The sequence below is a fragment of the Macrosteles quadrilineatus genome, unplaced genomic scaffold (assembly GCF_028750875.1).
Source record: "Macrosteles quadrilineatus isolate MER2022 unplaced genomic scaffold, UCM_ALF_1.0 Scaffold_2__2_contigs__length_208266976, whole genome shotgun sequence".
NCBI lineage: Eukaryota > Metazoa > Arthropoda > Insecta > Hemiptera > Cicadellidae > Macrosteles > Macrosteles quadrilineatus.
The window spans coordinates 75,159,776-75,174,978 of record NW_026542595.1 but is presented as its reverse complement, the minus strand read 5'-3'; the positions used below and the strand labels follow the sequence as shown (position 1 = coordinate 75,174,978).

The window sequence follows — 15,203 nt, the reverse complement described above, 5'->3', positions numbered from 1 at the left end:
TCGAAAATCGACTTATTTTGTGAAATAAGTCTTATCATCAAGGGATTTTTTGTAGATGTCATGAACACTAACTGGTATTCTTTGCTTCTTAGTTTTACATGAATAGTAATTTTGAATAAGCCTTGTAGAAAGTTCTACTACTGAAGTTCCGTGGTTTCTTTTATCCTGTATTACTATACTAGTTTACAGACATCAATGGTGCTAGTTTTACATACTTTCCACAGTAGTTTGTCATATTCAAACCTTGTGTGTACCTTAGTAGGCTATCTGTTATGTTTGAAGTTGGTTTTTTTCACTTGGTTTGACATCAGTTATTACCTGGTATTACTAACAGACTGGTTGTAGTAAAATTGTTTGTAACACTTTCTTGTAGTGGTAGTAAGCTTCTACAACCAAAGTACTAAGTCCAATGTTTGCCATGAGGACATACTCACGTAGGCCTACTGTTATTAGCGAAGATTGAGGCAATTGTTTCGGGTTCCATTAATAAAGTAAATTGTATGTAATTAATAATTACATAGGCTAATTAATTGTTCGTATATGCATTATACCTAATTGTATAAGGTTCCATTTAACTTGGTTGTGTGTATGAACATAATTATGTTTCCAACTAATAGCCTTTATTTAGATAGTTTCAATAGTTGAAAAAATTATATTACTACTGTATTGTATTATTAATTTTTACGATATTGAGCAGAGACATGTAATAATGATCCAGTTGAAGGAAAAGTGGTGTGAGTAATTTGCTTTTTATTTTATGATTTTAGAACAAATATGGCTTGTTTATTCCTTCAGAGCTATATTGTTAAGTGAAGCAAAACTTATAATTTTGTTAATTCGATAATATTGATTATTGTGATCCATGCATTGAAAATGTCGCACTTAGCAAATCGGATCTTTCATTTTCAAATCGAACGAACCCTGAGTGATCTCATAGTATACAGGGTGTCCCGGAACTCTCTACCAATATTTTAGGGCATTGTTCCTGGGTAAGAAACATATATAAATATCATATTTAAATTGTCCGGAAGTCCTTAGTTACTCAGATAGCCGCCATTTTGTTTTTTTCACTTATTAATTTTTTTCTGAAGATTGGTTAAACATACGAAGTTGAAACTTTGCACAAACATTTATGACAACTAGACAAAGCTACAAAAAAATTATGACGATTTTTCAAATTCATAAAACAAAATGGCGGCTGTTTAAAATTTTGTTTCTTAAATTACTCGAAAACCGTTGATGTTACAAAAATTTTACAAGAATAACTTTTTTAAGGCAATTTTATTACAAATTGATCGACACCTTAATCTTTAAGATCGGACGAGTATTAACTGAGATATGGCAGTTTTAGTGATACGTGACCGCCGGATATTAGTTGCAGCACATGCTGAAAGCGGTCACGTATCACTAAAACTGCCATATCTCAGTTAATACTCGTCCGATCATAAAGATTAAGGTGTCGATCGATTTGTAATAAAATTACCTTAAAAAAGTTGTTCTTGTAAAATTTTTGTAAAATCAACGGTTTTCGAGTAATTTAAGAAACAAAATTTTAAACAGCCGCCATTTTGTTTTATGAATTTGAAAAATCGTCATAATTTTTTTGTAGCTTTGTCTAGTTGTCATAAATGTTTGTGCAAAGTTTCAACTTCGTATGTTTAACCAATCTTCAGAAAAAAATTATAAGTGAAAAAAACAAAATGGCGGCTATCTGAGTAAATAAGGACTTCCGGACAATTTAAATATGATATTTAGATATGTTTATTACCCAGGAACAATGCCCTAAAATATTGGTAGAGAGTTCCGGGACACCCTGTATATTAACCTAGTATTCGTCGGAAGAGATAGTAGATTTAATATAAGGTCGTTAAAATAACACAATACTATAATTTCAAAAGTAATGAACATTTATTTGTGATTGTAGTAACACAAGATAGAACATATAAACACACAACAGGCCACAATCTGTGGTGAACTGAGATCGGACCTTAGACTAGAACACAAACAATGTACATAAACATACATGTACGTACAACCTGTGTACGTACGTACCTAACTACGTTCACTAACTTACGTACAATATTAAAAGGCACGAGAGTGATGAAATATATAAACTGTTAGTTATACGTGATTTATAATAAAAAAATATTGTAAATTTCATATTACAAACTATTTTGTATAGACTACTGAAATTCTTAATATTAAGGGCTTTGTGCTTAGTATAAGATTAAAACAAAAAAGAACTATAAAATATAAGTGGAACGAATACAAAATAAAGTTAATATTCTAGAACAAATAGTTTACAAAATACTTTGTCTGAAATGTTAACACACAAGGAACCAAAACTCCAGATAACTCAATAGAGGAAATTATTATTGTAAAATATCTTTTTTGAGTCAAAATTAATTTAAATTTAGGTAATTGATTGGGATTTCCAGAACAGTAAAATGTCAAATGTACACTTTTATTAAAAGTATACGAGTGAGAGTTTACTGTATTAGAAGGTTTTTTTTTTGTTAATATTATTTTGTGGTATAGTACTACTAAACTGTAAGAAAGCAACGTTATGAAATGCTACATTCCTATAACATAGGCAAAAGGAGTATAACATAGATAACTGTAAAAAATAAATTTACAATTTGAACAAAAGAACAGCTAGAGAGATTAGGACGGAAAAAGGTGAATTTGAAAAAAGGTATAAACAGAAACATGAAATGAACAGATGTATCGTTGCATATTTTAGTTCACATGTACAAAAACTTTGATAATATTTTTGTAAAAATTACTCATCCCCACAATACGCGCTTTTCTCGAAATGTTGGTGTAAGTGTTCCACAAACTTTCAAATCATTTTCAAATACGAATTGCTTTCACTTAACCCAAATCATTTATCGTAACATGTGTAACAGATATCAAAATGTCAACATTCTAAATTCACCCTCTCTCTCTCTATTTAAGAAGCATGTTGTGGGGTGGCTTGTTGGTCTGAGTACAGAGGACACCGAGGCCGTTATCGCGTTGGGCGGACCTGACCGTTGACCCTACACAATCACTGATACACCAATTTCACTGACTGACTAATACACTACACCCCACCTCTCCTCTTCAATCTTCACCAGATATTATAAATTACCTCTGTTTGCACAAAGAGTTTTTTTTTTTTACCGTCAATTTATTCCAGAACACTAAAAATTCAGCTTCAAGCAAGACAAATAAAAAAAAGGTTTAAACTATACGATTTTTTTTCTCCTATATATTTTTTACTTCCCATATAAATTAATCTTTTCGCAACTCGAGTCTACGCACAGGCCCTGCCTATGTAGACTTTTTCCTTTCTTATAGAATGTATTTTCTTTACACTTTTATTTACTTATTTCTACAGTATATAATTTTTGTTTTGTTATCTAGTTAGTAATATTTTGCTGTTTCATATTTAAGAAAAGAAAAAATACAATGTACTTGTCTGTAAATAATTAATGGGAAATAAAATATTATTTCATTTCATTTCATTTCATTTCATAACTATGAATAACCATTTTGTTGGCTGAACAAAGCAGCTGAGGTTTGGTACTGACTCAACATTCTGAGTCATTGTCAAATCTCCATGTTGAGTCAGCGTCTGAGTCGACATGTGGTCTACCGAGAACTCGGGAACACCTGGGTCCTGGATAAGTGAGAGAGATGAAAACACCTTAGCTAAGGGGAGATTGCAGGTGGGCTGATGAAATTTGGCAACACTGCTTGCATTCGCAACAATCACTAGAACCACTGCAATCTCACTTCGGGTAAGGTGTATATTTATACAAATGTGAGGTACATATGATTTTTATATCTTAACTAAGACGAAATGATGTTAAAACCACAAAAAACAAAACAAAAGTTAAATACTTCTGAATTCATAGTTATATCTTTTCACTAACTACACCAATTTAAAATTTTCCAATCATAAAACCTACAAAGGAACAAATACATGGTTAAGAGTTAAAGTTACAATAATAGTGGAGTCTTTTAACAAATATATACAGACAGTAAAATATTCTTATAAGGTTAAGTATTATTTACATTTGCGTCAAAATAATACACAATTTGAATAAAATTGTGTATTATTTCAAGGCAGTAAAGCATATTTTTTATGAACACTTTCCTTACAACTAGAATTTATAACAAGAATAGTCTTATTTTTGTTATATTACAGTTTTTATCAGTAGTGATCACCCTGAGTTATCTTATTTTTATCTTAGCCAACACATGGTTTGTGTATAATAGTGATGATGTTATTCAAGGTTTACGAGGGTTGGAGGCTTCTGCAGAAGACTAGAGATTTTAGTCCAGTTTTGAGGGTTCCAGAAGATCTTTGAGACTCTGAAGGCTGATGGTGCGACTCTTGTTTTTGCCGAAGACGAAAGAGACGGATTTCCTTGCCCTCCAAAAATCTGAAACAGACCAGGAAAATATGAGCCTTTGAATGCAAGTTTGTACAATATGAGGAATAATTTGGAAATAACTTAAAAGTTAAGATTAAAACTTAACTCCCTAAAACAAAATATGCCTGCAGTAGAAAAAGAAAAAAAATGTATCCAAACTAGCCTACTGTACTTAAAAGACGTGTGCACAAGTCATACTCAATACAGATTTGGAGCAATTAAAATGCCATCTTAAAAATGCATTTATTTAGACTTTACTAATCATAGATAAAAATTGCACGGACTGCGCCAACAGATAAGGAACCAATTATAATAATCAATCGTCCAATCTTGGATCTCGTTATGACGAGATTCCTCATGGCCCATTGATCTGAACATGGCGGATGGGTGAATATAGAGTTAATTATTGCAGTTTTGATTGGTGTCTTGTTTTGTGACCTCGTTTCAGACGCCTGTGGAGAGCCCTTGGCTTATCGCGATATCCTAGGCGCGGTCACATACAGGGCTGGTTTGTCGCCGGCCCCCGCGGCGTTTAGTCGGGGCTCAATTAATTATGTCTTGCAAATTAAATTTACTAGCCTTGGATTGGAATTATAATTATTGATGTGAATATTGCATTTGGGAAAACATTATGTTCTTAGACGTTACACTACCATGAAGTAGGTATTCTACTCATATTTATTTCCAGTACTGTATATGGATTATGGGATTTGATGTTTACCATTTTTCTCTTATTTATTTTCCAGTTTAATAAATGTTAAAATATTAAATAGGCTAATCATTTTTTTACTAATGTGTGCATCCTGGGATTAATATGAACTTCTAATTGTAGACGAGACCTCTCTACTTCGACATCCAGGGATCAATTTTGACATATTTTTTCATTTCGAAAGGAACGGTCCAAAAGGGGACCACTTTCTACGAAGACCTGTTGTTAGAAAGTATCATGATGTCATAGTGACACGGAAATGAGGATCAGAAAGTGATTTTTTCAGGGGTTTTTTCGATTGATTAAGCAATGCTGACAAGGGCGCTAGCAACCACTCAAACCAAACTGCTACTTCGTTGGTTAGGATAATCTAAAGGTGAACATTGAACGCAAAATACAAATATGATAATCAAATGCGGTAATTGCTATAGTACAAGTAGTTTTGTTTTACAACCTTTCTCAACAAATCATTAATTTGACTTTATCATAACACAATTTTAATTTTTTACTACCGGTGCTCAATAAGCGATATCTAAAAATAACATGCATATAGTGCAAGGTCTCTGGTAGAAATGTTTGTGCGGAAAACGATAATGGAAATAAATATTTACCGCTTGTCTGGAAAGAATTGGCGCCAAAACAAGTGGTTGGTGTACTGACGAGACACGTGTGTGTGTACTACTATTATTATACCACATATATAACACTACTTAACTGCTGTTGATTAGATGTAGAGTTTGAATTACGAGGTAAACTGTTGAGCAAATACAAAATTAAGTACCAGGTGATCATTACAGTTTTCGAAACCAGCGATTCAGATGTTCTGTAATCATGTAATCGTTCGTAATCAATTACGTAACAAATTAAATCGTACCTTTCCCCTCTGAAGTGCGGTTTAACACAAACCAAACAATCTGTTAACAAATCGAGTCATTGACTTTGAAATTTTAATGTTGCTATCTGACATGTGGTAGACATTATGTATCATTACAAAAGTGAGTGGATCTGAATTACCAAGTTGTTTCGTCTCTGTGTAACGTGCATTTTAACGCAATTTTAGGCATTGTTAAACATATTTAAATGTATTTATTATTGTGTAATGTGTGTTTACATTTAGAGATCATTACGATTTGGTTCAAACGAAGCCAAGTGGGGGGAAATGTTAACTGGAATCATATTTTTATGCTACTATTTGGTATGTTTCATTTTTAAAATTAGTTAAAATGATTTAATGACCAGTTGCCATATCACCTCACTCGCGTTGCAAGCTTAGATAAATTACATAATAACCGGTCCAGACTATAGTAAAAACAGCCTAATCTCTGTAGTTCACCATGGTTAAGCTGGTTGTCTGCTTCAGCTGTTATCTCGTGTGTAGCCTTGACATTGTGATAACAACACTAGCTATAAGTCTGATATCAAGTAGAACATTCCATTCACTCTAAACCGTCTCGATTGTTCAGGTTACCATCCACTCTTGAATCACGATGTCAGAGAACTAAGTTAAAACAATTAGTTTGGCGGTTCAAAAATCAAATACATCGAGAGAAGTAATTTAAAATAATTTGTATTGAACCTAAGGATTAAAACCGTTGGCTTTTGGATGCTGAAGTGGCCATTCCATATGTAAATTGTATAGGACAAGCTATAGACATATTTTACAATTCAAATAAAACGTGGTTGAAATAGCCCTCATTACGTAGAGAGTGTGTAAAACCCTCTTCTTCGTTTATTTTACAACGAAAGTTAATGTTAATTTTTATTCTACATCTACGCACTGTATTTACAGTTTGCGAATGAAATGTGTCCTCGTATTCTAGTTACTTTACCAACAGTGAGTACTGTACAACCAATGTTCGTATTTCCACTATGTATTCGTTTTAACGTATGCAAACATTTACAACGTGTAACCTCGCCAATGCTAATCAGCACATTTACAACTGTGGCGCCAACGTACTACAGACTGGTGCTAATTGACAATGTAAACAGCCTTGCACACCACGTGGTCTCAAGGTTCACTTTTGGCGGGAGTTGCCCCTCCACTGTCGCGGCCTTGCATAACCATTTGGCGGTAAACATTCCTCACCATTGAGTCGCCTAACTGTTTTTTACCTCCAGAAATAGAACCGGCACTGGTTGGCGGGAGATTCAAGGCCGCGGGACTACGCGCTACTACGCTGGCCTACATACTACGAGTGACGAGTACGCGATATAGGACAACTGGATATCGCCATTGCATCAACTGGGAACACGTGGTTGGCGCGTGTGACGTCACCGGGAATACCTGGACTTCCTGGAAGAGCGGAAAGTTTCTACTGTATATCAACTGGCGGAGGAGAAGTTTGTGTTCAACCCCAGTTCGTATTCTTCTAAAATTTAATTTAACAGACGTCGAATTTATATGTTTTTAATAGGACCATTGACTTTACAAATAGACTTCTTATCTAGTAGTAAAATTTGGAAGTACGTTGTGATGAGTGTTTCAGGTTTGATGATGCTAAGTTTAACTAAATGTTTAAAGCTTGAAGTTTCAGGTTTGTGTAAACCTGAAATTTAATTTAGGGTTGTGTAAGTGATGTAAGTGTTCAGGTTTGATAATGCTAAGTTTAACTAAATGTTTAAAGCTTGAACAGTATTATGTGTGTGCTTCATTCTTTGATAATTACAAGAGAGAATCCTTTCAAATCTAAAACTATTTAAACACGCTGGGCTTTTTAAAACCATATTTCTCCTTTAAAAGTTAACCAACCTATAGTTGACATAAACACACTCGAGCGTTGCCCAAAATAAACTTCACATTGGACAAAAATGAGAAATGATGAGAAATCTACTTGCTGCATTCAACATCAATGGTACACCGGTACACAACAGTTTCGTATACAACACACCCCCTATGTACTAAAACACCGATATTTCATCCTATTATGGAACAGATGTCCAACACTGGGCTTATCCATTTGCTGCATTGTCGACTTAAATTGATTAGGTTAAAGGGACGAACGTTGGAGCACCCACCCCACCCCCTGGGAACGACCGTTAGCTGTCATACGAGGGGTGAGAGGTGAGAGGGGGGATCAGCTGTTCTAACGTACTTTCGGTTTCTGTATTAGGAATAACAAGTAACAGCCAACAGCCGGTAACTGACCTAGTTCATTGTTCTAGAAGTAGTGGATAGAGTTTTGCTAATGATCATGTAGCAAACTGAATTGAAATTATTTTGAAATTGTATAGCTCTTAAAAATTTTAAGAGCCTGATTATTTTAACAATAGGCCTACGTCAAAACTACTTCTCATGACTCATCAATGAACAGTGTCAGTATTGCAACGATGAAATTGAGTTAGCAAGGTTTGATTTTTCAAGTTATCATAAAATGACAATACATCTATATTTGCTAACAAAAGGTTAATGTGGTGATATCACAGGTAATAATCACGAAAAGGCGATAGATAAAAATCTGAATTTATTGTGTACCTACTTGATCCGCGACAGGCGATATGCAGACCCGGAATCGCGAGGCAGAGAAATGGCGGGAAGTGGGTGAAAGGCGGAGACGTTTGCGCGCGAACTCGAACTCCGCTTTCTCAAGGTTTGGTTGTGCAACAAGTATTGGGTCAAGCGGCAAGCGCGCAAGTGCGGCACGTCGTGGCGCAATGCACAATACCAACATACCCACAACACAACACACAACCCGTACATCATCGTGGGATAGGAGAGATTCCCACACCAACCAAGGCGAAGGCGTGTCTTGGGCACACACACACACACACACAGATACGGATATGACAAGCGATTGCGAGACAGCTGGTACAGCACTGGGATGAGATGAAGTTAGTGAATCGATTCTTCGTGACAAATGGTTGTGCAGTAAAAAATACATTTCTTGCATGTTTATATATTTCTGAATAAGTTCTTATGACGTTTTGGCTTTTAGGTTGACAAATAATTCAAAGACCCCACACAATACATAGTTACAGACTTGGTGATCCAAAGATTATTTGTAAAATTAAGTTAATTATGTGCCATACTACCACTCTAACTGTTAGGGGTTCATAATAAATTTATCATATTAGGTAGCATACATTATTTTACAAGTAAAATGTTTCTTGAATGCATGAATAATTTTAAAATTTAGAGTACCGTCCGATTACAAAGTGTCGGATTATCGAGTGCGAAACGTAATTTAGGATGCTATGGTAGTTATTGACCAACGTCATCATTGTTTAATCTTGCTTGCATACCAGTTATAAAAGAAATATCAAAGTTTATCGCTCATAAAACTGCAACAGCTATCGTTATAAACCATGTGACCCTGGACACTCTCCAGCTGTGTGAAAGTGACCGTGGGACTGTGAAGGGTAAAAGCTTAAAGGGCAGCTCTCGTAAAAGTTAGAGTGGCGAGTTGTGAGTGACGAGAGTAGGTCAACAACAATAAACGCAGGTCATCGTGCATGGACCAGGCTATGTTCCCAGGGTGCAGCAGGGGAGGCACCCTTCATGTACCTATGAGTCACCGTCACCAGATCCGGTAATGAACACAACGGTAACTGATACAGCTGCTGTGATGCTGGACCGTTGGCAATCAAATCTCAAGAAGACTCATCAACGTCAAACTACGGGGAATACCGGTTGGCATGCGAGACGAGTTCTTGTCTCAAGAATATCGCATTGCTTGTTGGAGATCATGGACGTTTTATGAATGCAAGTTCATAGGTGAAACTAGTTGGTGAGGGACAAGCTAATGGAAATGTAGTTGCGCACTCAAAATAAATCTATAGTTTCGTTCTCCTGTGTTGGTAACTAGGAGCTTGACGAGTGTGCAGAGGATGCCACATTTGGACAGAACGAAAACATCTTCGACGATCCACAAACACAAATAAATGCAGAAATGATTTCCACGCATTTGATGTGTATCATAGCATTATCTATCATAATTCACATTTTCAAATTTACACTCTTAAAAGAAGAAATGAGAGTTCTTGTCCTAATAAAATAGTCTTTATCGAGGAATTCGTAGCAAAACCGGTGATGTATGGCAGTCCTGACTGGACAATGTTGTTAGTTTTAGTTTATCTGACTTACAGGGGTTATTTTCTAACTTAGGGTAGAGCCTGAAAAGTCTATATTCAGGATAATTTATCAACCACGACAAAAGAAGACTCGGCATTTCCGGTCGTCTTTAAAAACACGACAACGTCGCCAACCTCAGCAGTTGTAGTAAGCTAAATGTCCGTCGTAGCACTTTGTCAACCTCTAAAGATAGCTGCGAAGAAAATGCGTGTTTAGATAACTGGGAGCGACCTGAACTTCGTTTTCCGTGTTTATCAGATTATCTGTTGGACTAGAAGCAGACAGTTTTAGTCTAGAGTTGTAGACAAAGCTGTCTGTCTAGGAGTGGCAGAGTGGCACGCGTAGACAGTCAGACATAAATCACGAACACTACTCGAGAAGCCACTTATCCCGGGCGCCTCGGCCACTCAAAAACTATTCACACCGGGCGGAAGAGTTGTAAATGAAATAGACCTTGAAATATTGGGACTCAGAAGTTGTGAGGTGGTGGCGGTGGCTTTTAATGTAGTACCTATGTTAAATAGGGGTAGAAATAGCCATCGTGATATAATTCCATTGAGTGACTAAAAGGGTTAAACAATTGAACGGATGTCAAATTAACAAAATAACTTGTATCCGTCAAAAGTTCAGTGTAGAGTTGCCATGCTTACAATCAAACTGCTCACTGATCAAAGCAAAGCCAGCAAAGGGATTGTGATTTTTTGTGAAACAAAGGGAAGATACTTATATAGTTTAACATTTCATTAGGGACTTGAGCCGTAACAAGTTAGTTAGGAAGTACTTTTCTAGTTTACTGAAATGATTAGTGGTTGGTTATTAATAGTACGTAACAGGTTTTAACCACGTTATAACCGGCACATTACTCAAATTCAATCCAAACCCAAGACATCACTGGTTTTGTTCACAAACACGGGGTTGTCACTATTAAGTTGTACAACAAAACAAGAAATATCATACGTGATCGAAAGTTGAACGATACACCTAAAAAAAAACCAATATCTATGATTACAGGAAAAACCCCCACAATATGACGCAATCTTCGGAGAAATGTCGGGCAGCTGCACCTCACCCTACGGTCGAGCGCGCGGGCGGCATCCACAGACCTGCGACCCAAAAATGGAGTCAAAATGGATCCGAGCCCACGCCACGCGGCCCACTGTCCGCGCATCACAAAAAGAGCTGAGATAATCAACTAACCCACACAACACTGGGCCAGCTACTGGAATTGGCCTCAAGGCCGCCGTCTGCAGTGTGCTGTGTGCATGTTGGAACCTGTCTCCTACGCTACGTCTCGCGCCTTCCTTGCGCTGTACCATACAGATGATAGGCCACTACAGAATTGCATTTTGTCGCCGAATGGCATTTCTTGCGCCGTTGTTAAAATACATTAGAAGTACACGGCTGCACACGAATTTTAAAACATAGGCTATCTATCTCGAGCAAAGGGTAAGAACAGAGGTAAAATCTCGGAGAACGAATTTTGACAGCGATGGCCATCAGAGACTGTCGAATATCAGAGATAATGGTTGAAACGTAACATTCTATTATACCTTGGTGGCTGATTGCGTTAGATGTGCGGAAGAGTGAAACTATAGAGGCCCGATGCCATTATTATGCAAGATAAATACAACTGGTATTTAGATAAAATAAAAGTCAAAGATCAAATCAATCTGATACTGCACGGACAAAAATAAATGTCTAAATTCCTGGATTTCCAACAGAAGCGATAAAGAGAGATAAAGAGACGATAAGATACGATAAGAGTCGACTTCTAATAAATTAATTCGTGCTCGTATTTTTTTCAAACAATATATTTTGCAATGCTTTTTAAATTCCATATTGGTTGTCTCTTCTTCGCCGACTAAAGTTAGTAAGTGATCAGAGTAAACGTTAAATTCTAAATATGTGATTAGAGTAATAACACTCTGATGGACTTTCCTTTTTGAAAATCTTTTTAATGGGATTTAAATTAACAAAATGCGCTATATTGCACTTCCTATTTGTAAAAAATACCATATTAATTCAATTAAACCCCCATAACAAATAATAATAATTAGTTTCCTGTATGGAAGCGTGTTTTATATCGTATCGACCCTCAATTCACCGCGTTCTTTCTGCGAATTTCCCAAGGAAAATAGCTATTATCGTAGGTCTCATGGTAAGACCTAGGCCCGGAACCGATATATTTTTTTCTTTTTGATGTCCCCAGACGCCAAAAACACTATTTGTTCAAAATTTTATATATAGCCTATAATATATCTATCAAAGTGTTTTTATACGGTTATTGGTTACGGAGAAAAAAAGTCCATTTAAAATTCCCGTGTTATTCTTATGGAGAATATTGTAAAATGTTGTAGTTAGCTTGGTAATGGATTTATTTTGATCAAACTTGGCGGAATTATTTATTTTACTGTATTCTAAGCTATTAATATTTTAATAAAAACATTCTTAAATAGTTTCCTGTAGCAGCAAACCTAGGTACGCGGATTTTGCCGACCACGTATAGCCTAATTAAAAATGTTTACAAAGGAAAAAGGTTGTTGTGTACTAGAATACGAAAACGTATACAGTAGGTGTATAGGCCTATACCTAATGAATTATTTAGTCATGCATAAATATTTCTTAAATTAGGTACCAAATTAACTTACCATAAATACTTTAGTTTTAAAACACTAAAATTTTGGAAAAAAAAACTGTAATCTTTGCAAGAAATTTAAGAACAAAGAAGTCTGTAAGTAACAAAATAGTAGGCTACACAAGAAGTATAGTAGAATTTTATAATTATACTCATGTTGCGTAAATATATAATTTCGCATCAACTTACAATTCCAATAGAACTGAACCTGAACCATATTTTTAAGTTCAAGATTAAAATGTTAAAATTTTCGAGAAGCTGTATGTATCTTGGTATATTTAGATAGAGTATAGTCAACATACCTGTAAGGTGGGTTTGTCTCTTGAGGTTCCCGGCGGCTCTCACTCTCTTCTGGAAGTTTGCGCAAGGTTTCCTGCAGATCGTGGACCTCTTGAAGGGTGCCTCGGGACACGACGTCTTCTCCTCAATCCCTGAAGGAGAAAGCCTGTCTTCAACGTCAGCAGGAACTTCAGGTATTCTTGATTCTTCAGGAATTAAAATTTCAGGCCTTTGCTTCTTTGCGGCCTTCTCTATCGCGGCTTCCAAGTCGTCTAGGTCGACTCCCCATCGCTTCTTCGCCCTCTCTCTCTCCTTCTGCAGGAACTCCTCGAAGAGACGTTTGTTCTCCGCGGGATCTGGACGTCCGAAGAGACACCTAGGGACAGGTATCGTCCCCGTGGAACGTCGTGTCGGACAGATCTTGTCAACGAGGTTCGTCGGAACGTTGGGTACGAGAAGACAGATCTGTCCACCGGCCATGACCATTACACTGAGATACGTTACACGTTACAACGTAAACTAACAGTCACAGGAACAGAAGAGATGTTCTCTGCACGAACACACGTTTCACTCTGAACTGACTGACGACGCCGGCGACGGTTACAGTTTGAAAGGATTGGAAAGTTTCGTCGCTCCCACCACACTCCTCCTTCCCCTCGCGCGCTGTCAGCCAATCAGCGTGTGCGTCACTAGCGTCGTCTGCTACACTGGCGTCTGATTGGCGGACACGCACAAACGGCGTCCTTCGCGCGGCCTTAGACGGTTACAAATAGTGTAAATAAACCAAGTACTTTTCTGGATGTTTTGGTTTGTTTTGGTGCGTACAAATCACTTATGTTCTTCATCAGAAACCTGTTTAGTGTTTTGTCTTACGTACATGAGCGACTCATGGTTTCTGAATTTTAATTTAAAATGGTATGTTGCTATAATTGTGAAAAATTTCATCAACGACCAATTAAAATTAAGAGACGCAATAAGCATACACAATTTTCTGTGGTAACAAACTATAACAAATGTTGCAAATTTCAACAACGCGCAAGCGTCTGCACTCGTGTCCATGGCTACTTCAACTCACGACTGTGCTATGCAGAGTTTCACCGTAGTTGCAGGCGCTAGAGAATATCCAGCAACCAGTCAGCCGCAAGGAACTGATCATTAAAATAAGTAATTTAATTTCTTGTTTTTTTCTTAATACATTCTGCTATAAACCTTAAAGTTTTGTAATTTGGTACAAAGGTAAAATATCTCTCGATCGTAAATTTTAAGCGTATTCATCTTTCACACTCATCTTCGCACTTTTTATACACTGCAGCGATGCCAAGCCAATTAGTATCAGAATACTCGTACAAATTAGTCCTACCTAATATCAGGCAGTGAGCTTGTAATACCAATACTCATAGTTCCTGAATGAAACAAAAAAACCTTTTAGGATACATACTAATATTCAGTTTACCTTTGACTATTATTTAGTTTTCCTTTGACTATTGACAGAACTTCAATATCAAAAAGTCAATCTTTTTCTTATAAAACATGTAAACGAAAAGTGTATCACACATACTGTAGTTAATATAATAAAAATAAAAGCCCTTCTCAGAAATGGGAATGGAGACCTGTGTCATTTTTTACATGCTAGATTAAACTACCAAATCTATCTATTATTTGTACATAACCGTTAATAAACTCGAGTCGTCCTGAGTACGTCCGGAACGCGTATTAAGTTGATTTAAAGGCATCTTTATTTTCTTGTTAATGTATACTGTTATTCACGTATAGCAATAACAGTTGTCTTACAAAAGACAAAGACAACCACTAGAGTACGCTTCTCTTGTGATCCACCATCGTAGACATTGCAAGTTTGACCAAAGCTTAATCACAAATAACATTTAAACAACTCTTTTAAGTGTCTTTAAAGTTATTACACTATCTTTATAAAAGACTATTTTAAAAATCAGCTAACTATAAAAATGAAACTCTGAAATATTACTCTGCCACAACAGCATCAGCGAATTTTGAGTATTTCTTTCTTTCAATAATTAGTTTTATCTTTGTTTAAGGAAATTATTCCTCTTTCCTCGGTTCAACACTGAA

General features: G+C 36.2%; 1 protein-coding gene across 1 annotated transcript; it reads right to left on the bottom strand.

The window, feature by feature from the left end:
• Positions 1-1,889: 1,889 nt before the first annotated feature.
• LOC128985366 (uncharacterized) lies at positions 1,890-13,707 on the bottom strand. The gene is made up of 2 exons (XM_054404796.1): positions 13,139-13,707; positions 1,890-4,433 (listed from the first exon to the last, which is right to left on the bottom strand). Exons 1-2 carry the CDS (start codon positions 13,599-13,601, stop codon positions 4,324-4,326), a joined length of 573 nt encoding a protein of 190 aa, XP_054260771.1. The 5' UTR covers positions 13,602-13,707; the 3' UTR covers positions 1,890-4,323.
• Between the last annotated feature and the right edge of the window lie 1,496 nt (positions 13,708-15,203).